This window comes from Anabrus simplex, chromosome 1, assembly GCF_040414725.1.
Source record: "Anabrus simplex isolate iqAnaSimp1 chromosome 1, ASM4041472v1, whole genome shotgun sequence".
Lineage (NCBI taxonomy): Eukaryota > Metazoa > Arthropoda > Insecta > Orthoptera > Tettigoniidae > Anabrus > Anabrus simplex.
Window position 1 is genome coordinate 1,034,959,441 of NC_090265.1, and position 27,456 is coordinate 1,034,986,896.

The window sequence follows — 27,456 nt, forward strand, 5'->3', positions numbered from 1 at the left end:
AGATTTGTGCTGGACAAAGCGGAGGCGGGACAGGTTTTTCTCCAGGTACTCCGGTTTTCCCTGTCATTTTTCATTCCTGCAACACTCTCCAATGCCATTTCATTTCATCTTCCAGACATTAATCATTGCCGCAGAGGAGTTAGACAGGCTTCGGCAGCCGGCAAAACTCCTATCCTCGCCGCAAGATGAAGGCTTCATTCATTCCATCCCTGACCAGATCAATGACTGGAAAACAGGCAGTATGTTTTTAAAACCATTAAATAAATATGTACATTGTGAGAATTTTTACTGATTATTTTTAGATTTCTTTTGCAATTCGCTTTACATCGCACAGACACAGATAGGACTTATGGCAATGGTGGGATAGGAAAGGGCTAGGAGCTGGAAGGAAGCGACCGTAGCTTAATTAAAGTACAGCCCCAGAATTTGCCTGGTGTGAAAATGGGAAACCATGGAGAACATTTTAGGGCTGCCGACAATGGGTTTTGAACTTCCCGAATGCAACTGACAACTATGTAACTCAAACCACGCAGCTACTCGCTGGGCGAATTGATACTGATAATATACAGTAGGTAGAGAGCATATTCAAGAATGAAAATATCGACAGTAAAAGAACATGAAGTTTTCGTTTCTAATACCTTTTTCAAACTTCACCTGCAGATAATGAAGAAAAGACTGTCAGAAATCAGATCGATTTTATTTTAGTGAAAGAAGAGCTGAAGAAATTCGTGAAATCGGTAAAAACCTATCCTGGTGCCGACATTAACAGTGACCACAACCCAGTAGTAATGGACTTTAAAATGCAACGCTTTAGAAACGCTACAAGGTGTGCTAAAACATCAAGACGCATAGACATCAGAAAAATGGCCAGTTCTGATGTCAGAACTAGTGTTGGTGCTGTTCTGGAAGAAAAGATGGAAGCAATAAAAGAGTCTCAACATATAGAAGTAGAATCCACATGGAACTATATAAGAGATAGCATAACTCAAGTCCAGGAAAATAACATAGGATACGTCAACAGCAGCAAAAAGCAAAACTGGATGACTGATGAAATCCTGGAGCTTGTGAATGAAAGAGGGAAATATAAAGGTAAAGACCCCGTTAAATACAAAAATCTACACAAAGAGATACGTAGAAAATGCAGAGAAGCAAAGGAATCCTGGATGTCTGACATATGCAAGGAAATCGAGGAACTTCAGGAGAAGCACGATCACTTTAACCTATATAAAAAGGTGAAAGAGCTGAGTGGTCTACAAAAGAAGCGATGCGGACAAATATTAAGGAACACAAACAATAAGATTATTTTAGGAGTTGAAGAAAAACTTAAAAGATGGAAGGAATACGTCGAATATCTCTTCAATGATGACAGAGATGATTCTCCACCACCTGACGAAAGAATCAATGAAGCCAGTCCTGAAATAACAAAGAGTGAAGTATTGAATGCCATTAAACTTCAGAAGAATGGTAAAGCCACTGGTTCAGACAGAATTTACGCCGAAGTTGTTAAAGTTATAGCTGAACAGGACTCAACCGGCCTCAGTCTACTTACATCGTTGTTCAACATCATCTATACATCAGGAAAGATACCTTCTGACTGGCTGAGATCAACTTTCATACCAATACCGAAGAAGCAGAACTCCTCCCAGTGTGATGATTACCGTATGATTAGTTTGATGTCCCATGTCCTCAAAATATTTCTGCGAATCATACACACCCGGATTTACAAGAAATGTGAATCTTATATGGATCAGACCCAGTTTGGCTTCCGAAATGGGGTCGGCACACGTGAAGCACTCTTCTCCTTAAATGTACTAGTACAGAGGTGCAGGGACATGAATGTCGAGTATATACTTGTTTTATTGACTACAAAAAAGCCTTCGACTCTGTGAAACATGAAAAGATGATAGAGATATTAAGATCGACTGGTATTGACCAATGCGATTTACGCATTATCAGCGCACTGTACTGGAATCAAACCGCAGATGTCAAAATCGACCAAAGAACATCAGAAGCGTCTACAATCAGAAAAGGTGTTCGTCAGGGTTGTGTGCTGTCACCTCTCTTATTCAACATTTATTCTGAGGCAATATTTATGGAGGTATTGTTGGAGGAAAACAGTGGGATAGTTATAAATGGACAGGCAATTAACAATATCAGGTACGCAGATGATACTGTTGTCATAGCAAATGAATTACCTGTGCTCCAACGCATGATAGACAAATTAGTCCAGCGCAGTGAAGAGTTTGGCCCGTTTGTCAACGCTTCCAAGACCAAAGTTGTAGTCTTCTCTAAAAGAAAAATTCCAGCAACCCTGTAAATAAACGGCAGTAAGATTGAACAAGTATCCTCCTTCAAATACTTGGGTACTGTGCTAGATGAGGAATGTGATTCCAAGAGGGAGATAAAATCTAGAATAGAACAGGCCAGAAGGCAATTTTTTAGCATGAAACAGCTATTTACAAAATCGGACCTAAGTGTGCAATTAAGAATGCGAATGATTCGGTGCTATGTATTCTCCATTTTTCTCTTTGGATGTGAAAGCTGAACCCTTGACCAAAATCTAGAAAAAAGAATTGATGCTTTTGAAATGTATCTATATCGCCGCCTACTCCGAATACCGTGGGTGCTGAAAATTTCAAATGACGAAGTCCTTCATCGCATGAAGAAACAAAAAGAACTATTACTTACTGTTAAAAAAGAAAAATACCAATATCTAGGCCACATTATGAGAGGCGAGAAGTACCAGCTATTACAACTCATCATTGAAGGTAAAATACAGGGGAAAAGGTCTGTTGGCAGGAGGAAGAATTCATGGCTGAAGGACATCCGAAGATGGCACAACTGCACTTCAGAAGATGCTTTCCATGCTGCAACATCACGTCCAGAGCTGGCTATGTGGACCGCCAACCTCCGCTAGGAGAAGGCGCCTCAAGAAGAAGAAAAGTTATTTACTCATTATTATTGTTTTGCCCTATTTGCTCCCTGGATTTATAATTAATTTCAGACTATACCAGCCCCATGGTTTAGGGTAGGCTGCCTTCCCCTTACCCAGAGACCTCAGCTTTGATTTCCGACCAGGCCACGGGTTTCAATTCTGCATTGAGAGTGGAACGGGGTTCATTCAACGTCATGATATCAAATAAGGAGCTGTTGATATGAGAGGTAGCGGACGTGGTCTAGAAAGGCAAGCAATATGGCTGAGGATGTTGTCGCGATAACCAACTGGCATCTCAGTATCTGTAGGGCATCTGACTGGGAAACAGCTTAACAGCTCAGGTTTCTAACGGCTTTTGTGCCACGGGTTAGATTTTTATTTGTTCGTATTTCAGATACTACATTTCATGAGACTACCTGTTAAGCCTAGCTTAACTACCTACGAAGCAGACAAATATGCGACTATCAGAAAAATGTTTGTAAGATGGGAACACAACAGAAGACTCGAATGTTTAAATATACTTGATGTCATTCTCCTTCATCTTCTTCTTCTTAACTTTTTCCATTTAACCTCGGGCGGCAGTACATGTAGATTAGTTTTACGGCTGTATGCCTTTTCTGACGCCAAAGCTGTCTACAAGTGTACAGGGATGTGTTCACTATTGCTGGTTGGTCGCGCGGTGTGTGATACGCAAATTGAGATATTAATACGAACAGTGGCGTCGATGGGAATTAGAAGTGCGGCGGGGAGGGCAAAAGATGTACAGACAATAAAGAGTACCCGAGTTTCTGGGATATCGCGGGCGGTGGGGGGGGAGGAGAGGTGAGGGGAATGATATATATCAAAACTAAAAAAGGCTACAAAATGTTTTTTATGCTCTCTGAGCCAATTTCAACAGAGAGGTAAAGGTTGACAGTTTAGGGACGTAGGTGCGGTAATAATATGTTTTGAGGCTTTGATTCAATACTATACAATTAAACTTTCACCAAAGGAGAAATATTTACTCATGTATTACAATTAAGTAGAAGTACGGCATGGTTATACAATTAAAAGTCATTTAGCTAACCGACACTAAAGAGACTGTCAGACTGACGAATGCGCGCGACAAGCGGGTGAATCAAACCTCAAGTGTCCATGACCTTGGTAAACAAATATACCCCGGTTATCGGCCACGAATGACATTTTGTGCGTATTTCCGCTAATAATTTTGTTAATAGTTAAGGAAAATCAGGAAAATAATTAGCTGATAAGACAACAATTCTTGTACAAATTGCTTGTTTTAACAATTCATATAATTCCTGGTTTCATCCGGATAAAATGGAATGAATAATAACATACACTCAGGCCCCGAGCCAGACCAAACAGGGCTAAATCATCGCCTCTCTCCACCAGAGAATCATTCACGGGGCCTTCTGAACCGGAGCTTATCATTCAGTTAAGTAGCCGCACTGTTGCAGATGTGATGAGTTCGAAACGCTTCTTCACGTATTAAGGTTCTATCCCAAGGGCGAACTAAGGAGAATTAACAGCCACATGCAGTGCGCCCTATGCTCGCTGGAAGCCTTCGTACATTTCGCCTCGAAGTCTGTGAGGAAGTATAATGCCTCTCCGGAGACGGATCAACACGTTGAGCTGACATCATATCAATCGACCGAACTAACGGAGTGAGTATGGTGATCGAGCTGATTCTGAGGACAAAGGACACAAAAACTTCAGTGATGAGGAAAAGGCCATCTACAAACCATGCTATGAGGATTTTAAAACGGGTACAGAATACAAAAAGGGGAAAGGGTTGGTCTGATAATAGGCTCCAGAGGGACTCTACCTAAAAATATCTGGACTTCTGGGGGAATATTAAAACATCTGAACCCATCGTCCAGGCTATAACAGACTCCGTGCTAAAACACTTATTATCAATTATCAGACATCGGCTATATTCCAAAACATGACTGTTTGAGTAAAATGCGTAAAATATCAATAAAGTACAGGACAGGAAATCCAACAGATAAACCTCATGCTCTAAAATATATATGAATACTTGCTTGAAAAATAGCAAGAAAACATAAAACAAGTTCATTGTCATAATTATTGTTCTATGTGAACTGATTGGGAGGCCGATCGGTTCGATTCCCTAATACGGACGGCTATCTAATCATTATTATAATTTGATGTTCATAAATGAGAGGACTTTAATAAGGAATTTAACAACTGATGAGAAAGACAAATATGTCTTCACTCCGAAGAACGGAAGGTAACAGATAAAGAAAGGACAGAACCATAATAGAGAGATAGTGACAGGGTTTGTCAACCGACTCATATCAGTTGTACGGATGAGATTTAATCATGGATCATCCTCTGTGCGCCTCATCCTATTAGGAACCGTTGCTACTGTAACTGTCCTGTGCGGTATTGTGACACAAGTACAGTACATTATATCTATTTACTGTGCTAACTGACTGTATCACGACGACCTAACTCGAGGGCTATGAATATTCAAGTGTTATTGTTCTACTAGAAAATAGTTCCATTTCTCAAAAACAAAATTAAAACAGCCCTTCATTTCGGACTCTATTTCCATAGATCTGCATTTTTCCGGACCTTCTCTGAATCATCAATATCATAAAGGGTGGATTAGGTATTGAGGTTAATGTTAAGTGAATACGGGTAGTCATACTTCTACTATATTTAACAAAATTCAATCAGTTATATATTGAAACTTTCACTAAACTAAGTAACACATAATTAATGATATTTCATAAAAGCAAGGGTTGATTTTTTCCGATACTGCTTTCCTATGCAGGTTATAGGTTATCGACCCGTAGAAGTATCATCTAACTTCGTTTATATGAGAATTAAATCTGAGAAAGGTAATGTGTTCCTTAGGACTGGTATAATGTGTGACTAACCCAACTCCAGTTTTGTTGATAGCAACTTGAATAAAACTCCTAACGAAGAGTGCAGGTAAACGGTAAAGAATGGAATTAGTATGAATGAAGAATTACCATGAGCACTTCTGTTATAACAGATCTGCTTTGCTATATGGACCTGTTTAATTAGTAAGCCTTAGTGGGTGTGTTATTTGCACACGCTCTACAAACTGGCGTTAACGTAACCAGCAGTACGGCCGGGCTGAGTGGCTCAGATGGTTGAGGCGCTGGCCTTCTGGCCCCAACTTGGCAGGTTCGATCCGGCTCAAGCCGGTGGTACTTGAAGGTGCTCAAATAGGCCTACGTCAGTCTCGTGTCGGTAGATTTACTGGCACGTAAAAGAACTCCTGAGGACAAAACCCCGGCACCTCGGCGTCTCCGAAAACCGTAAAAGTAGTTAGTGGGACGTAAAGCAAATAGCATTATTATTACCAGCAGTAGGCAGTTTCGAAGAGAATAAGCAGGCAGTTTAAAATGAAGCAGTGTTCACCCACCAGCTGTGTAGGTACTCAAAGTTTACAAACTGTTCAACAGATAGCGCGGCATGACACATCTTGTCTGCTGTTAACAAAGGCGATCTGAAAAGAATGCAATTATCCAATGTAATTGGGAAGCAGCCCATCTAGCAGATGTGTTATGTGGGCTGCCTGCTTGGCAGGAAGCTGGCCACTTCTTTGCAAAGAGTTAAACTGGGTGCAGAAATGGTTATATTACATTCCGTTTGGTTGCTTATATGTGTAAGAAGATATTACTTAGTCCAAAACAATTCTTCTCTGACCTCTTACAGAGTAAACTATAAATGTGAAGGGCATTACTGCGAAATTATCTCCATGGACTTCTGGCGGTAGCAGAGAATATAATTTCATTATAATCCAACGATGACCGAATTAAATAAAATGCATGCCATCACAATGATATAAAGGCTCGATTCTCGCCTCAACCAACGAATTTAAGGGCAATATCACCACTTGGAGCGAAGGGCTCACACCCTCTAAAAGAACAATCAAGGCACACTAAGTTCACACACGTAATCAGCATACAAGTGATATTTCATAGATCCCCGCTTCAATCCCCTTGTGGGTGGGGCAGTAAAATAACACCCAAGGTAACTCCTGCCTGTCGTAAGAGGTAACTAAAAAGGGCCCCAGGGGCTTTTAACTGTGAAGCGGGGGTTGGTGACCACAGCCCCTTAGCTGAGTCCTGGCATTGATTCCACTTACTTATGTCAGTCTCCTCACTTTCATCTCTACTATCCGACCTCCTTTGGTCAACTCTTGTTCTTTTCGGATCCCGACGGTATCAAGTTCCCGAGAACCAGGGAGTCTTTCATTTTCACACCTTTTGCGGCTCTTGTCTATCTTTGGCTAATACCTTCCGTTTTCGAAGTGCTGAATCCCTTCCATTCTTTCCCCTCTGATTAGTTTTAGTAGAAGATGGTTGCCTAGCTGTACTTCTTCTTAAAACAATAATCTACCGAGCTCGATAGCTGCAGTCGCTTAAGTGCGGTCAGTATCCAGTAATTGGGAGATAGTGGGTTCGAGCCCCACCGTCGGCAGCCCTGAAATGGTTTTCCGTGGTTTCTCATTTTCACACCAGGCAAATGCCGGGGCTGTACATTAATTAAGGCCACAGCCGCTTCTTTCCAATTCCTAGGCCTTTCCTATCCCATCGTCGCCGTAAGACACATCTGTGTCGGTGCGACGTAAAGCAAAGAAAAAGTAATCACCACCGCTGGCGAGTTGACCGTCCAGTTAGGGGCGCGCAGCTGTGAGCTTGCATCCGGGAGGTAGTGGGTTCGAACCCCACTGTCGGCAGCCCTGAAGATGGTTTTCCGTGTTTTCTCATGTTCTCGCCGGGCAAATGCTGGGGCTGTACCTTAATTATGATGATGCTTGTTGTTTAAAGGGGCTTAACATCTAGGTCATCGGCCCGTACCTTAATTAAGGCCACGGCCACTTCCTTCCCACTCCTAACACTTTCCTATCCCATCGTCGCTATAAGACCTATCTGTGTCAGTGCGACGTAAAGCAATTTGTAAACAAAAAAGTCACCACCACCACCACCACCACCACCTCCCCGCTTCAACACCATATAAAAGAACGGGCTCGTATCCAACGGTGCCTCCTTCTGAGTCGTAATTCTGATTAGAACATACAGTATACACAACATAACTACACATAGACTATTATTAAACAGACATTACATGCAGTTAATACTCAGGTACTTTATCAGAATATCAAACAAACAAAAAACCATAGCGTTATTGCCCTGATGAGGGTTGGCCTACCAGGCAACCCGCTGCTTATCCCGAAGGTCAAGAAAAAAAGGTAAGGCACAGAAGGACAATATAGACAAAAAATATTAGTACACCAGAAGGCAGAATTTTAGAATTGGAGAAAGCGAGAGTCACAAAAAGTCAGATCATAACTTAACAGAGGGAAAAAGTATTTAAAATACTAGAATGTAGGCTAGGATGTATCAATATAGGACGATTTTTGAATTAGGTACAGAACGAAGAGGTGAAAGTATTTATGGCCGAAATGCACGTAATTACCATTGTTGAGAGTTGGTTTGGTCCGAACATGAAGTACATATTGAAGGTTTTAAAATGTATAGCAGGATAAAAAACAAGAAACTCGTGAAGGGAGATATCCCGGTTGTGTACTAACGTTAATAAGGGAGAAAAAGAAGGAGAACATTCAACAACTAAAAAAGAAATAAAAACAAAGACGAACCAGAAGGAAGCTATAACCTTATGCTTTGGTTTTGTATACAACCCTCCCGAAGACTCGTCATTTGTAAAAACAATAAAGATTTTTTTCACTGAGTCAGTAATAGAAATACATAGAATTCGGAATATGTATAAGTACTTACGTATTTTTCTGATGGGGGACTTCAATGCGAGGGTTGCAGACCGAAAACCAGTGTACTGTAAAGAGGTAGAGGAAATAGTATCTAAAAAGTAACAAGTCAGAATATAGGGTAATGATAATTATGGTGAAAAGTTGCTAGAGTTATGTGGTACAAAAGAACGGGTGGCGACCTGGAGATGAAAGGGGGTAATTTTACGTACATCACAGAAACGGAAGAAAATGTTATAGGACGTCTAGTATTATGCTAAAGGACGATATTATCACTCATCAAGTGGATCAAAGCTGAAGAATGGGGAGAATCTCATCACGTACCCCTAATCGCAAATCTGTGGAGGATAACAGTGTTCCTTGTTATCACAGGAATGTAAAAGAGAGATTAATTCCCAAATATAGATGGAGACAAGAATTTATCTTAAACCTCAAGGAATATTTCAAAGTAAGACCTTTCAAAATTATGAAGATAGGAATAGGCCTAGCAATTGAAAATAATCAAGTAGATGAAGCGATGAAGATCATAGAAAATGCCGTATTGATAGCAGGACAAAATATGCGGGTGCATGGGATAAAAATGCCAAAAAATAATGGTTAGTGCAATGAAAAGTAAAGAAAGTGAAAGACGGAAGTAACGAGATCATTAATTTTAAAACATATACGAAGATAGAAGGACTTGAAACAAGATTTGCATTCTGTAATAAAAGAAAATATAGGGAATTATTGTTGAACATAAAAGACTTGTGGCATAAGAAACAAGCTGATAACCTAAATAAGGATTCTAAGGATAAAGACATTAAGAAGGTGTGGTATATAATAAATTTCTTCTGTAGAGAAAGAAAAATTATACCGTAGACAAGTACAAGTCATGAAGAATGGATCGAACACTTAAAAAACTGTTAAGTGCTGAGGATATTTGGAAACAGGGTATAGAAATAGTGTGGGTTTCGAGTGGACTTTAGTGTACCCTACAAAGTTTAGACAAGGAAATCTCACTTGATGAAGTTATAGAACAATTAGAGAAGGGAAGAGAAAATCAGGAGGAATTTCAGGTATTAACAATGAATTTTGGAAATAAGTAAGTTAGAACAACTTGATCCTTGAAAGCATAGTTAAAATATTCAATAAGATTTTCGATGGAGCAAAATTCTCAAGAACATGGCAAGAAAGAATCATCATCCCTACCCAAAAAACGTGATGGAAGATCAAATCTAATTAACTGTAGAGGGACCGAGTGAGTGACTACGCGGTATGTGTAACGTAGTCCGGCTCCATGGCTAAATGGTTAGCGTGCTGGCCTTTGGTCAGAGGGGTCCGGGGTTCGATTCCCGGCAGGGCCGGGAATTTTAACTATCATTGGTTGATTTCGCTGGCATGGGGGCTGGGTGTATGTGTCGTATTAATCACCATTTCATCCTCATCACGACAGCCCTGAAGATGGTTCTCCGTAGTTTCCGATTTTCACAGTACTTTAATTAAGGCTACGGCCGCTTCCTTCCCATTCCTTACTCTTACCATCCCATCGTCGCCATAAGACCTATCTGTTTTGGAGCGGCGTAAAGCAAATTGTAAAACTATAGAGGAATAACGTTGTGAAGTTCACTAAGCAAGACATATACTGGGATCTCGGGAAAACGACTAATGAATTGGGGTGCTCGATCTTGTCGAGACTGCAGTCAGGATTCAGAAAGGAAATGAGGACAAGTGATAATATAATGGTAGTAAAAACTTCAACGGATAAATACATGTAGAAGGAAAGAGGCAAGTTATACATTGCGGAAATCGATTTAATAAAGCCTTTGAATCGGTGACTAGATGGGCTGTCATCTATAAATTGATGCAGATTGAAATATAAAGGAAAATGATAAGAACAATTGAAAATACTTATTCAGAATATACATGTTCTATCCAAGTGAATGTAGAGGAGACATTTTCAAATTTGGTTCTAAAATAGAGTTGTAAACTGTCACCATGAATGATATCTTCAAATCAAATGTCTTTGGGAAAGGAGCTTCTCCGCGTCTCGGAAACCAAGATGTTCTTGGCCTGATCTTTCCCGACAACATCTTTCTACTCACATTAACACCGGTCAACGTACAGAATAGTATTAATGAGATAGAAAACTATAAAACTATTGTAATGGGTAGAATCTAAAATTTAGCCATAGTAAATCACAGTCATGGTTTGTAAAAAGGATGACAAGCCTTCAAAGAGTTAACAGTTGTGGATAAGTAAGACAAAGCTAGATGTTAAAAAAATAATACCTAGGGGCGATTATAAACAGCAATGAAAGATGGGACGAACAGGTAAAGAGAGCAAAGATGTGTAAGTGAATTGGCTAATATAAAAATACTGGATAGAAATATGCCAAACATCGAATATAAAGTTCAGAAAAAGTATTTAATTCAGCAGTTGAAGCAAAGTTATCGTATTGACCAGAAATTTGGGGAGTAGATAATGGAATTGTAGCTTTAAATAAAGTCTAAGTAAATTTGCCGAAATAATTAATGGATTACCCAACTGTATTGCAAATAGTGGAGTGAGTATGATATGCTGAAGAGATGAATATATGGGTACATATTGTTAAACGATTTGTTAAGCATTGGTTGAGTTAAAGATGGCGGCATTAGGAGAAATTCTAGGCATAGCCCATCAGCACCATATGAAACATCAAACTTAGGGATATTGGGTGTATGGGGTGAAGAAGCTGCTAGATATAAATAGGAAATACATTTTTGCAAGGGATGACAGACGATTGTGTAAGAAGGTTATCCAAAGAGTTAAATCCATGTAAAGACAAACAATAAGTACATAATAGCAAGAGAGCACGCGTAGAAATTTTGAAAATAAGTGTAAATGTAACAGTATAGACTCACATGTTTATAGAAAAACGAAACGAGAAATGAGAGGGATATGGTGGTTGATGGGAGTATGCAAGAATAAAGTCTGAAGAGAAAATAATAACGAAAATCAATACATTTTATGCAATAAACATAGGGAATCAGCCCATAGTCTAAAATACTTAAAAGAAACGAGGAAATTCAGAGACAAATATATAGATGGGAAAGAAGTCGGTAAAATTGAAAATTAAAACGAACTTAACATACTTGATAAGCTACTAAATAGAGAATGGAAGCGGGAAGAATAGAAAAGTTATGCAATATTGTCAGAGGAATATGGCGAAACATATAAAATATATATATTTAAAGATATACATGAGGAGGTATCCTCGACTACATAACATAGTTAAAGTACAGAAAATACCTCAGCAGTCTAAGATTGTCCAAATTGTAAAGGCATAACCAAGTAATATTCAAAGGCTATGTACCGTATTAGTAATTAGTTCTTGTAAAACTTTGTTAATATTAGTATCTCTGGTATTTTTAATAATAGCAAAAATGCACGTAATTAAATAATTACAATAACCGAATGCTCTCTGCCCAGTCGGTTGTCATCCATGACTGGTAAAGAATATTCTATTAATTCGTTCAAATACGCCAGCCTCGTGTCTATAGATATACTGGCGCGTTAAAGAAATCCTTTGGGACAAAATTTCGCTACCTCAGCCTCTCCGAAAACTGTAAAGGTAGCCATTGCAACGTAAAACCAGTAACATTATTATTGTAGATATGACAAGGACGTCTGACTGCCTTGAGTGGCTCAAAGTGTTCGTGAATCTAAAAGTCATCATGCTCAAATGAAGAGAAAAATGGAGTGTATATTATATGCGCAAATATCACCCTGCAGTTATAAAATTATGGTTATGAAACATAAGCAGTTGTTAAGAAAAGGATGGGCCAGGGTTGTTGCATCTCCTCTCCTTTCGAGTGGTAGGATAGGCACTAAAATAATTAAAGAGAGATTTCGAAAACGATTCTCAGTTCAAGTAAAGCTATAAGATCTACAGATTATATTTTTGTTTTATCTGAATCTGCAAAGAATTTAGAGAAATTTCTGAATCTTGGGGACACAGTATTGGAGAAAATCAAATAAAATAGGTATAAATAAGTAGATGAATTAAAAATGAGATATAGAACAAAAGTGTAATGAAATAATGTGATGCAAGAAATATCAGGTAGGGAAAAGAAGTGAGGGAGTAGATAAACATTGTTACTTATTTGTTAGAAGAATCAACGGTAGCAGAAGTAAGGTGAGCACAAAATCTAGACTAACCCTAGCAAAGGGGGACTTCCATAAGAAAGAAAATTTGCTGATCGTAAACATCTTCTCTTTAGCTCATCAGCCCAGAGGCTAGTTGGATCCTCAGATAGCACCACCAAAGGCTATGCAGTTATAGGAAAACCACAAAAACCAATGGCAGAGCCCAAATGAGGCGTACTAGGCAAGATAAGGAGTGAGGTAGTTTGCCATTGCTTTCCTCACTGGGCCAGAAGGTGCCACTGCAGCACGACTGACCCTATGAGCAATACTTTCATAATACTCAGATGCACTAGTCGTGCTCTGAATGTCATTACTCAGCACCACCCATACCCCAGCAGCTTCCATATTGTCACAGCCATGGATGAGACTAGGACTTCAGTGGAAGCTACACTTTGCTCTGGCCTGTGCCAAGAGACGGATACAAAAATACTACATCCATCAAGAAATGGCAATAGGCACAGATCGTAAACATAAATATGCATATTGCAAATATGTTTCTCTAAACATTACTGTGAAGCTTGGATGGAAGTGAAATATGAACAGTATCCGGTGCAGAAAACAAGCCGTTGAAATGTCGGTGTTACCGAGGAATATCGCTGATCAAATCACAGGATGGGCATGACAGCTGAGTGCCATGGTCGACAACTTCTCATCAGAGCGACCGCAGTTCGATTCTCAGTCAATGTATGTGAGATTTAAGGAAATAAAGAATCTCGTTCAGGATTATAGGTGAAATTGAAGGTCCGGTGGCTATGCAATCAATATAAACGGTTACGTAAATGTGCAACCTCTCAGAACGTAGTCAGAAAGATATTTAATAAAGTTGCCGAAAGGAGAACGGTTTAGCAAAATTTGATCAGATGAAATGATAGATTAATGGGATACATATTATTCCACTTGGAACTTATTCACTTGGTTATTGAGGGATGTGTGCGGAGTACTAAAACCACAAGGATAGGGCAAGATGTGATGTGATAAACAGATTAGAGTAGATGAACTGGTATCTCAAACAGCAATACTCATGTGTATATTTGTAACGATGTAGAGACTGATTTGTCTTTGTTAGCAGCTAATGACATTATTACAATATCAGTACAGGTAGTAGGGTCATTTATGGTCGTTTGCAGATTGATGAGTACTTCAAAAGTTTCGTGTTCGTTAACCAATATAATATATTACGAACTCCATAAACTAAGTTTCACCGTTAATCGTACGTAACACGACAATTTAATTACCCATCACTGACCTAACCTAAATGACAGGACTTTGACACTCATCATAACCAGCTGTCAGCCTGGGCCTGTCAGAACACTCTGCATCATATCCCTTCCAAGAAACTCTGTTACTCCGGATGGACGCTTATGCTTTTGTTTCTAACGTACTAGGGAAGAAAAGAAGAGGCCGGCCTAGGAAAAGATACTTGGAAGAGATCAAGGAAAGCATGGGATTCAGAAGTTACATGACGATGGAAAAAGCGGTGCAAGATAGATACGAATCGTTACATTAACAAGGCCTTTCGAAAATGAATAAACCAACTCAGGTAGGTTTTGGCTACGTTGGGCTAGGAAAGGCTTGGACTGGTAACGCAGTACTCGTGGCCTTAATTAAAGAACGTCCCTAGCATGTGTCTGATGTTAAAATAGGTAACCAGGAAAGATCATCTCCAGGGCTGCCGATGGTAGGGTTCGAGGCCAACATGTCCCAACGGCTTCACGATTCGAACCATGCATATAACTCTCTGGTTTTGGAAGGTTAGCCATTTAATGGTAAGTAGAAGAGTTGGCATCAAACGGCTATTCTTTGAATGGATGATTACAAAGTAACTCAAAATCTGTTATGAATATTATAAAACTCTTACCTAAAAACAACGCATTTGCTGGAAAAACGTAGTGTTTACAGTGCACACTTAAAGCTGGTATAGGCTAGAACAAATTTGTTACTTTCATTGAACAGTCTCAGTCTTAACCTTGGCTTTGACAATATGAAAGTGACTGAGGTATGAGCGATGTTAGTAATACCGTTCCTTATGCAGCCGGTTCCTGTTATGAATGGTGTGAAAATGTTGCTCATAAGGACGGTTGGCTCAGTGGGCTTGGCAGACTAATATGAAATAGTAATTTTTGGCTCGGTGAGGAAAGCAGCGGGAAACTACTTCACTCCTCATTTCCATAGGATACATACATACATACATACATACATACATACATACATACATACATACATACATACATACATACATACATACATACATACATACATACTGAGACCACTATCATGTTGGTTTGAATGATGCCTCATACTGAAATTAACTGTCACATGGTGTAGTAATCCAGTTAATTTCCTATCGGTAGGTGTGACCTTAGCATGCGCGATCCCAAGCTATAGCTGAGCGCCAAACGACCCAAAAGTGCACTAAGTTACAATAAAATGAAGCCCTGGTGGCATGTTTAGACTTCACATTTTAGTATTCTAAGGAATTACATTTTTGGAACATATAGCTAATTTCGTTCGTAAAGATAAAGCCGAATTTTGAAAATATAGATGCACACTTGTGGGGAAAGGAAAGGCGGATGGCTACATTGAGGTAACGAAATAAATAGTGCAAGAGAAATGTGAAGCTGCAGATGGTAATTGAACAAGAGCGAAGGCATGAAGGAAATATTTGAAATCGCCTCCTCTTTATGAACATTTTGGCATGCTGTTCGCGACAAGTATGGGAAGTTTTAGGATATTTTACGTTTTATTTGTGTGTGTAGTTTTACGCGTCAGAGGTTTGGCTAGACAAAAATTCTAAACTCATCAGCATGACAGCAAGCGTCAACACACACATTTGATAGAGACGGAAGAGTGCGGACGTGTTAGGATTTAGCCTATAAACGGGCTAGTCCAACAAAGTAGGAACTTAGTTCTGAGTAGGGTCAGATATTATAACATTTCATGTAAGGAATAGTATTCCAGTCACCAGAAAGAGTCTATCCAGTTACCATAAGTAACGAAATAACTTTGGGAACTATGTCCACTGAGGTTAGTGAAGCCAGCGAATGACCACGGAGACGCGGTACTCGTTAATATTCTTCAAGGACGAGGTGGTAAACGCAGTTTGTACCAGACGATTGAGGCAGTTGGACGCTACATTTTACAAAAAACTCTATGCCGAGTGTGGGCGCGAAACGATATTAAAAACTGAACGTGAGTCGTGTGAGACTGCAAGGTGTAGAGACGCCTTCCGTGCGTTCTTTTTCAGATACTCAATCAGAACGAGATATAAAAATGATTAATGCAGTCATGAGGCCTAATTTTGTAAACCTACAGGCAGTCATCGTCCTGGTCTCCCTCTACTTCACTTACCCTTCATAACAGAGTCCATTATTCTCCTAGGTAACATCTCCTCCATTCGCCTCACATGGCCCCACCACCGAAGCCGATTTATGCGTACAGCTTCATCCATCGAGTTAATTCCTAACTTAGCCTTCATCTCCTCATTCTTAGCACCCTCCCGCCATTGTTCCCACCTCTTTGTGCCAGCAATCATTCTCGCTTTCAAGTCTGTTACTTGTAACTTATGAATAAGATATCCTTAGTCCATCCAGCTTTTCCACCCCCCAGATTTATGTCTCACTCCCCCCCCCCCTCTCAACCCCAACCGCAAAGGGTCCTGAATATGGGTTTTAAATATTCCGGAGGGTCACTATACATCTCGGCGACCCCGAAAACTATGGATTCGACACTATTCCGATTATTTTTATATCTCTCTACCCCCCGTCGACCCCTACCCCAAAGGGTGAATGAACTTGGACTTGAAAAATCTGGAGTGTCACTATTCATCTCAGTGACCGCGAAAACTATGGATTTTGGATTTAACACTCTTTTTCGATTTTTTAATATTTCTTCTCTCCTCGAACCCCCTCCCGTAAGGTAAAAAGTCCGGAGTGTTCACTATTCATCTCAGCGCCCCCGAGAACTATGGATTCGACACCATTTTCGGTTATTTTTATATCTCACTCCCCCTCGCCCCAACCCCCAATAGGGGCTGAACTTGGACTTTAAAAATTCCTGAGTGTCACTATTCATATCATCGACCCCGAAAAGTAAGGATTCGACTCTATTTTCGATTATTTGTATAATCAGTCCCCTCGCTCCCCACCTTTAAGGGTTCTTATGGTGTCTTACCCCCAAGAGGTTCGTCTCCTTATACTAAGTCACAAGTGTACCAAGTTTGGTTGAAATCGCATCAGTGATTTAGGAGGTGTAACACATACATACCCACATTCAATGACATTTTTTACAGACCTATAGATACATTACATAGACGCGACTTTGCTAGTTGGGAACCCCCAGTTGCTCTTCGTTAGGAGTGGGTGATAACTCGTGTCATTCCACTGTTGATATTCAATATTTTTCACTGTTTCTTGAATATTTTACACATCTATATTCTTCAAACTGGGCAGATCTATCAAAGCTGGTCCTATTACATGAAAGTGCATCTCGATCACGGCGTGTTGGATTGCTATTCCAAATAACAGGCATAAGAATGAACGTCCTATCAAGAACGGTACTTTATAAATAATGGCGGCGTGTTCCCATCCTCCTATATACAGCATTTATTACGGGACTATCGTGATATAGCGTAAGCTGCTGTCGCCTAACGACAATCTGTCCATCAAGTCGATGAAATCTTGGTGCGGCTTTCCATTTTAATAAAATTACATAAAATTACTCATAAAACTACCTATCCGATTTCGTTCAAACAACTTCATAAACCCTCTCAGGAGTAATGAGGAAAATTTGTGAAATTTTCAGCGAAATCGGTCAAGTAGTTTTAGAGTCTATTAATCTCAAATATAACAATATCCAATTTTATATATATAGATAGTCCTAACTATCTTCTGTAGTTACGGATTTTAAATGTTTCAATGTAATTGGTAAAAAGTTAACAATACTATGTATTACTGTACATTCAGTTTTTATTGTTATTATTATTATTATTATTATTATTATTATTATTATTATTATTATTATGGAAATATTCCCATTGAATTTGTGCCAGAATACATTAGGTTCAATTTACATTCGAATTCGCTTTTAATTTCTGGATATATATATAAAATACAAAATACTTGACCAGAAATATCGGATGATTAGTTACGAGCTGACGGAGGAGTTCAAGTCTGTAAATGCTGCACCGTCAATAATAATAATAATAATAATAATAATAATAATAATAATAATAATAATAATAATAATAATAATAATAATAATAATAATAATAATAATAATAATAATAATAATAATAATAATGTTACTGGCTTTACGTCCTACTAACTACTATTACGGTTTTCGGAGACGCCGAGGTGCCGGAATTTAGTCACGCAGGAGTTCGTTTACGAGCCAGTAACTCTACCGACACGAGCTGACGTATATGAGCACCTTCAAATACCACCGGACTGAGCCAGGATCGAACTTAGCAAGTTGGGGTCATAAGGTCAGCGCCTTAACCGTCTGAGCCACTCAACCGGCCAGTGTTGCACTGTTAAGAGCACTAGAAAATTTCAGCTGTTCGCAAGAGCATAGGTTGAACGTGAGATTCAACGAAAGAGGATATAACTACTGCATTAGCGTAGCCAGGATCGATCGATGGAGGGGGTGGGGAGGGGGTTATAGTTACAAAATTATTATAGAACACAATGAGGGTGCTTGTGCGTGTGTGGTGATCGCATGCAAGACTTGTCATTGTAAGGACACTGATAGAGTGAATTACCGTATGTTGATATTAAGATTGCAGTACTGATTCTTTCTTTCTTTCTTTCTTTCTTTCTTTCTTTCTTTATCTGTTTACCCTCCAGAGTTGGGCTCTGCGAGGGATTCCACATCTACCGTCTCAAGAGCAGTCCTGGTGCGTAAGACTTTCGGTCAGGGGATACAACTGGGGAAGGAGGACCAGTGCCTCGCTCAGGTGGTCTCACCTGCTATGCTGAACGGGGGCCTTGTTAGGGGAATGGTAAGATTGGAAGGGATATACAAGGAAAAGGAAAGGAAGTGGCCTTAAGTTAGGTACCGTCACGACATTTGCCTGGAGGAGAAGTGGGAAAACACGGAAAACCTCTTCGAGGATGGATGAGGTGGGAATCGAACCCGCCTCTACTCAGTTAACCTCCAGAGGCCGAGTGGACTCCCTTCTAGCCCTCGTATCACTTTTCGAATTTCGTGGCAGAGCCGAGAATCGAACCCGGGCCTCTGGGGGGTGACAGCGAATCTCAGAGGCACACAGAGGCGGACTGCAGACCGATACACTATACAATCGTACATTAACATACAGAATAAGAACAATGTGATCAAGGTCAACAGTTTTACAGAGAATGGTTAGTCATGTTCAATTCTTTCTTTCTTTCTTAATCTGCTTACCCTCCAGGGTTGGTTATCCCTCGAAGTCAGCGAGGGATCCCACCTCTACCGCCTAAAGGACAGTGTCCTGGAGCGTGAGACATTGGGTCGCGGATACAACTGGGGAAAATGACCAGTACCTCGCCCAGACAGCCTTACCTGCTATGCTGAACAGGGCCTTTGGTGGGGGATGGGAAGATTGGAAAGGATAGGCAAGGAAGAGGGAAGGAAGCGGCCGTGGCCGTAAGTTAGGTACCATCCCGGCATTTGCCTGGAGGAGAAGTGGGAAACCACGGGAAACCACTTCCAGGATGGCTGAGGTGGGAATCGAACCCACCTCTACTCAGTTGACCTCCCGAGGCTGAGCGTACCATTTTTCAAATTTCATGGCAGAGCCGGGAATCGAACCCGGGCCTCCGGGAGTGGCATCTAATCACACTGACCACTACACCACAGAGGCGGGTCATGTTCAGTTTACAATCTAAGATCCATTTCCACTAGACATACACTCGCCCAGCAATAGGTCGCGTGGTTTGGGTTACGTAGCTATCAGCTTGCTCTCTGTAATCCCCCCCCCCCCCGACGGCACTTACGCCCCTTGAAAGGGCTTTGGTCTGCTCAGCGACCGCTGCTCAGCCCGAAGGCCTGCGGATTACGAGCGGGCGTGTGGTCAGCACGACGCATCCTCTCGGTCGTTATTATTGGCTTTATAGACCGGGGTCGCCATCTCACCGTCAGATAGCTCATCAATTCTAATCACGTAGGCTGGGTAGACCTCGAAACAGCCCTCAAGTCGAGAGAAAAATCCCTGACCTGGCCGGGAATCGAACCCGGCCTCCGTGCGAGAGGCAGGCACGCTACCCCTACACCACGGGGCCGACTGCTGTCTGTAATACCGCCAAATAATTCAAGTTTTAACTTAACGGAGGGGCGTATTTTCGCACAATAATAGCGATAAGTTATAAATTTCCTGTAAAAATGCGCATCCATTTTTCCTGTACAAACTACGCGCTAGTCATTCAGTCGGAGGTTCTCCGGAGACAGCGATTGAAAGTCCGGATCCATGGCTAAATGGTTAGCGCGTTGGTGTTTGGCCACAGGGATCCCAGGTTCGTTTCCCGGCAGGGTCGGGAATTTTAACCTTAATTTGTTAATTTCGCTGGCACGGGGGCTGGATGTCTGTGTCGTCTTCATCCTCATTACATCCTCACCACAAAGCGCAGTTCGCCTACGGGAGTCAAATCAGAAGACGTGCACCTGGCGAGCCGAACTTGTCCTCGGACACTCCCAGCACTAAAAAGCCATACGCCATTTCATTTTTTACCAATTGAAAGCACCCAGAGACTCCGCTCCGTTAACAGCGCTAGTTATGTGCTATGTCATATTAGAGCTAACATTGTCGTCAGCTTCCGCTTGGAGCGCTGTGCGAACATACAGCCTTCGGTGAAATTATAATAAATATTATTATTGTATTACCTATATTAATATATTAATATACACTATAAAATCGTACATTAAAATACAGAACAAGAACAATGTGATCAAGGTCAACACCTTTACAGAGAATGACTGAATATTATTATAGTAATTATATTAATATATTATATATTACTATTATCCGCCTCTGTGGTGTAGTGGTTAGCGTGATTAGCTGCCACCCCCGGAGGTCCGGGTTCGATTCCCGGCTCTGCCACGAAATTTGAAAAGTGGTACGAGGGCTGGAACGGGGTCCACTCAGCCTCGGGAGGTCAACTGAGTAGAGGTGGGTTCGATTCCCACCTCAGCCATCCTGGAAGTGGTTTTCCGTGGTTTCCCACTTCTCCTCCAGGCGAATGCCGGGATGGTACCTCACTAAAGGCCACGGCCGCTTCCTTCCCTCTTCCTTGTCTATCCCGTCCAAACTTCCCATTCCCCCGCAAGGCCCCTGCTCAGCATAGCAGGTGAGGCCGCCTGGGCGAGGTACTGGTCATTCTCCCCAGTTGTATCCCGCGACCCAAAGTCTGAAGCTCCAGGACACTGCCCTTGAGGCGGTAGAGGTGGGATCCCTCGCTGAGTCCGAGGGAAAAGCCAACCCTGGAGGGAAAACAGATTAAGATAAGAAGATATATTACTATTAATTAATATCAATATATTATGTATTAATTATATTAATATAATTAATATAATAATATATGTAAAGTATGACCAAGTGCAGTCTAGCCGCCATGTTTTAGCCAAGTACTCAGTCAGCTGATAGATGAAGGAGAGTGATATTATTGTTTCAATAAAGAATAAATACTAGTTCAATGTTTTATGATGTTATTTGTTTAGTATTATTTGCTTTACGTCCCACTAACTACTTTTATGGGTTTCGGAGTGTTATTTGTTTTACTTATACTGTGAGTATATAGGCCTATCAGTATTTGTTATATTCAGAGTCATGGTTTTCCGTGGTTACCCATTTTCACACCAGGCATATGCTGGGGCTGTAACTTAATTAAGGCCATGGCCGATTCTCTCCCATTCCATTTAAAAATTTACATTACCATATTCCAGGTTACATTTTTTTGCATATCAAAATATACAACGCAGTATCATCAAACTGTACCGGGTGGTTCACGAGTCCCTTATATTTTTGGAAGGTAGTAACCCAAGTAACACGTATATTATAATCATCCGAAAAACATTAGCTCCTGCTTCTTTAAGGCCTTAGTACAACAATCATCATCATCATCATCATCATCTGTTTACCCTCCAGGTTCGGCTTTTCCCTCGGACTCAGCGAGGGATCCCACCTCTACCGCCTCAAGGGCAGTGTCCTGGAGCTTTAGACTCTTGGTCGGGGGATACAACTGGGGAGTATGACCAGTACCTCGTCCAGGCGGCCTCACCTGCTATGGTGAACAGGAGCCTTGTAGGGGGATGGGATGATTGGAAGGGAGAGGCAAGGATGAGGGAAGGAAGCGGCCGTGGCATTCGCCTGGAGGTGAAGTGGGAAACCACGGAAAACCACTTCCAGGATGGCTGAGGTGGGAATCGAACCCACCTCTACTCAGTTGACCTCCCGAGGCTGAGTGGACCCCGTTCCAGCCTTCGTACCACTTTTCAAATTTCGTGGCAGAGCCGGTAATCGAACCCGGACCTCCGGGGGTGGCAGCTAATCACGCTAACCACTACACCACAGAGGCGGCTAGTACAACAATACCGTTTATATAATGCTCGCGAACATGGTAGAATTCATTGACGGCAGTGTTATTTGTATTACCTAAACTATAATGAATGTATAAAACGATCACAGCTGCGAAGAACACTATCTTACGTTTGGACAGGAAGTGTCTATAACTACTAGAACGTGTTAGCTGCGCAGCAGGGCTCGCCTTGTGCACGCGTCACTGCTGTTGCATCATGCAAGCTGTGTGGGAGTAGGTTCAAAGTACAGGCTGGACACTTCTTTCCTTTTTTTCGATTAACGCCGTTTACAGTGACTGTAATATGTCCGCATGTCATCCTGTTCCAAAGAGTGAATTATTTGGTCCTGAAAAGGACTTTTTATCCAATGTTACGTAACCAGGTTGGACTACGACGTGATGGTCTGTAGGTAGGAAGTATAGAGTACCCAGCATATTCAGAGTAGCAAGTGAGCGAAATTTTGACCACTTTATAGTGTTCATTAATTTTTTACCATTACGGAGCACGTGGCAAACATTTTAATCGGACCGTACTTTCTTCATAAATTAGCAACAATTCAACGTACTCTATAGGAATACATTGTAAGGAAATAAATAAGTGCTGTGATGTGACCTGGTAGGTGTGGATTATTATTTGTGTGCGTTGGATTGCATAGATTGTGGATTCGAATCCCGTGCTGGCCGTCCGTAAAACGGTTTATGTCCGTTTCCCATTTTCAGCACCAGGCGAATGCCGGGAGGGTACCTTCCCCACCCATTCTTATAGGAAAGAAGCAAAAATCAGAGCGCACCCAATAAAACCAATAGCAAAATAATATTGATCGTTATTGTATCCCTGCTGTCCGCCTCTGTGGTGTAGTGGTTAGTGTGATTAGCTGCCACCCCCGGAGGCCCGGGTTCGATTCCCGGCTCTGCCACGAAATTTGAAAAGTGGTACGAGGGCTGGAACGGGGTCCACTCAGCCTCGGGAGGTCAACTGAGTAGAGGTGGGTTCGATTCCCACCTCAGCCATCCTGGAAGTGGTTTTCCGTGGTTTCCCACTTCTCCTCCAGGAAAATGCCGGGTTGGTACCTAACTTAAGGCCACGGCCGCTTCCTTCCCTCTTCCTTGTCTATCCCTTCCAATCTTCCCATTCCTCCACAAGGCCCCTGTTCAGCATAGCAGGTGAGGCCGCCTGGGCGACGTACTGGTCATACTCCCCAGTTGTATCCCCCGACCAAGAGTCTGAAGCTCCAGGACACTGCCCTTGAGGCGGTAGAGGTGGGATCCCTCGCTAAGTCCGAGGGAACAACCGAACCTGGAGGGTAAACAGATGATGATGATGATGATGATGATGATGATGATTGTATCCCTGCTAAAATGAAGCACCTCTGTTGTTAAAAAAACTTGCGTTATGCTGGATTCGGATCACTACGCTGCCGATATTCACACATGGTCTGCTCCTGACCTTGACTGATTAAGCAACGACGTCAATAAACGTGATGCTTTCTAGAGGTTTAGTGCTTAAGTACGGTCGTTCCAGCTCGAAAGTTAACATACGTATCAAAGTCTTCAATGATGGTTTACAGTGTTCATTTAACTCTTCTACATTACAGAGCACGTGGTATAAACTACCAATTCGATCATATTACGGCTACCTGTGTTATTTCAAGGCGCAATAGAAAGGTCCTTAGTATTTGGCGCGGAATTGTGCAGAATAGTTTTTCCTCTGCTACTTCCATTGATCAATTTACAGTGATGACACACAGGTAGGGGAGAGCCTTTTTGACCATAAGGAGCAATTTTAAGTTATTTGGTGTTCGTAAAACTAAATTCTTCACGTTATACGCGTAATTTGGGTTGCCTGTCTCCGAAAAAGTAAGGGGCTGGTGAACCACCCGGTATATACAAATGCACTTTTTATGTATGACTTATCAGTATGTATATAATCTTAACACACGCAGAAGGTGCAAAATAATATGATTAGTTAACCGATGGGTAGAGAAAATTATATCACCTAACTCCAAATTTATGTTAACATAATATAAGTTAACATAATATACTGTACTATTCTACTCGTGGTACTAATATACACTGACTGACAGAGCAAATGCAACACCAAGAAGGAGTGGTCAGAACTTTATGCCAATTGCAGGGTAGACTGACGTCACTGAGGTATGCTCATGATGTGAAATGCGCCGCTGTGCTGCGCACGTAGCGAACGATAAATGGGACACGGCGTTGGCGAATGGCCCACTTCGTACCGTGATTTCTCAGCCGACAGTCATTGTAGAAGGTGTTGTCGTGTGCCACAGGACACGTGTATAGATAAGAATGCCAGGCCGCCGTCAACGGAGGCATTTCCAGCAGACAGACGACTTTACGAGGGGTATGGTGATCGGGCTGAGAAGGGCAGGTTGGTCGCTTCGTCAAATCGCAGCCGATACCCATAGGGATGTGTCCACGGTGCAGCGCCTGTGGCGAAGATGGTTGGCGCAGGGACATGTGGCACGTGCGAGGGGTCCAGGCGCAGCCCGAGTGACGTCAGCACGCGAGGATCGGCGCATCCGCCGCCAAGCGGTGGCAGCCCCGCACGCCACGTCAACCGCCATTCTTCAGCATGTGCAAGACACCCTGGCTGTTCCAATATCGACCAGAACAATTTCCCGTCGATTGGTTGAAGGAGGCCTGCACTCCCGGCGACCGCTCAGAAGACTACCATTGACTCCACAGCATAGACGTGCACGCCTGGCATGGTGCCGGGCTAGAGCGACTTGGATGAGGGAAAGGCGGAACGTCGTGTTCTCCGATGAGTCACGCTTCTGTTCTGTCAGTGATAGTCACCGCAGACGAGTGTGGCGTCGGCGTGGAGAAAGGTCAAATCCGGCAGTAACTGTGGAGCGCCCTACCGCTAGACAACGCGGCATCATGGTTTGGGGCGCTATTGCGTATGATTCCACGTCACCTCTAGTGCGTATTCAAGGCACGTTAAATGCCCACCGCTACGTGCAGCATGTGCTGCGGCCGGTGGCACTCCCGTACCTTCAGGGGCTGCCCAATGCTCTGTTTCAGCAGGATAATGCCCGCCCACACACTGCTCGCATCTCCCAACAGGCTCTACGAGGTGTACAGATGCTTCCGTGGCCAGCGTACTCTCCGGATCTCTCACCAATGGAACACGTGTGGGATCTCATTGGACGCCGTTTGCAAACTCTGCCCCAGCCTCGTACAGACGACCAACTGTGGCAAATGGTTGACAGAGGATGGAAAACCATCCCTCAGGACACCATCCGCACTCTTATTGACTCTGTACCTCGACGTGTTTCTGCGTGCATCGCCGCTCGCGGTGGTCCTACATCCTACTGAGTCGATGCCGTGCGCATTGTGTAACCTGCATATCGGTTTGAAATACACATCAATTATTCGTCCGTGCCGTCTCTGTTTTTTTTTTTCCAACTTTCATCCCTATTGAACCACTCCTTCTTGGTGTTGTATTTGCTCTGTCAGTCAGTGTAAATAACGAAAAACTGCTACTCTTTAGTAGTGAAAGCAAGCAACTGCCATGGTCCCGGGGTAGTTGTATATTGTGTTCTGTTAATGACGGCTACGGTTGATCCCCGCAATGAGCAATTAAGTATTTGTATCACTATACAATATGGTTTGAGAAAATACTACTTGTTGCTCGGTGAAAACAAGCAGTTATCCTGGTCCCGGAGTATTAGAATTCAGGACTCGGTTACCGACCACCCGTGGTTTGATCCCCGTGATCTGCGACTAATTTTGACCCGGTTGAGTTAGTACTGGTAGATATCCGCTGTGTTTTAAACATTCTATTTGCTACTATTGGTTTTGCTACTGTTATTAATGTTATCATTACCTTCTTCTTTTTATACTGATCTTTCCACATATGTAGGGTTGTGCGTGCGAACTGCGTCACTCATGTGGGCTTGCCTCTGTTTAACGGCCGGATACCCTTCCTGACACCAATCCTATATGGAGGGATGTATTCACTATTGCGCGTTTCTGTGGTGGTTTATAGTTTTGTGTGTTGTCTGAATATGAAGAGGAGTGTGTTGGGACAAACACAAGCACCCAGTCGCCAAGCCCGACCGGAATTCGAACCTGGGACCCTCTGAACCGAAGGGCAGTACGCTAACCAATCAGCCACGAAGTCGGTCTACTATTGTTATCATTATAATGTATGGGAAAACTCATCTTGATGCTCGGCGGCACTTATAACCACGTCCTTTAAGAGATGAATAGGCATAACAGCTTGAATTCGAGAATATATCAATCATAATGATATCTCATACGGTAAAAATTAATGAGACATAAATGATCGGTAGTGGCCTTTCCTGTAAATTTGTTAGGTACAGGTTTTAGATAAAACAGACATTTTCCGGGATATTTGGGAATTTGTGAAAAATAATATAGTCGTGAAAATCTCTGATTTTTCCTTACACGGTAAAATCGCTCGAAACATAAAAGATCGAAAATTATATTCTAAACAACTTTCATTATCTACAGGTTTTCGATAAGGTGAACATTTACTGCCTTGTCCTCCATAAAATTACTAACACATTTTGTTATTATTGTTACCATTATAATGCACGAGACAACTCTATTCGTTGCTGGAGCATCTTATAACGTGCTACTTTCAGAAATGAAAACAAGCTTGTCCAATTTCATTCTAAAACCCTTGCCGGATCTGTTTCTGCATCCATAAGCACAACAGCCTGGCGTAATATTCTTCAAACCTCAGACCTCAGAAGTACGTAAATCCACTCAAATTTCGAAACTAATAATAAATAATTCCCCGTGTTTAATAAAAAAACATATTTTCGGTAGTATTAAAGTTAAAACAGGTAGCCTGTACTTCGCTGAAATTGCATAAAGAGTGATCTTACCCTGTGCGGAATACATACGTTTAAATCAGGTGGACCGAGCTCGATAGCTGCAGTCGCTTAATTGCGGCCAGTGTCCAGTAATCGGGAGATAGTGGGTTCGAGCCCCACTGTCGGCAGCCCTGAAGATGGTTTTCC

At 41.9% G+C, this 27,456-nt stretch overlaps 1 protein-coding gene across 1 annotated transcript in view; it reads left to right on the plus strand.

Annotated features, from left to right (window-relative positions):
* Positions 1–27,456, plus strand: part of LOC136857907 (polyglutamylase complex subunit TTLL1-like) — a 189,520-nt gene that overhangs the window by 60,003 nt on the left and 102,061 nt on the right. The window contains exon 8 of the mRNA XM_068225200.1: positions 661–1,089. Within this exon, the coding sequence (XP_068081301.1) occupies positions 661–1,089 (429 nt within the window). The remainder of the gene's footprint in view (positions 1–660; positions 1,090–27,456) is intronic.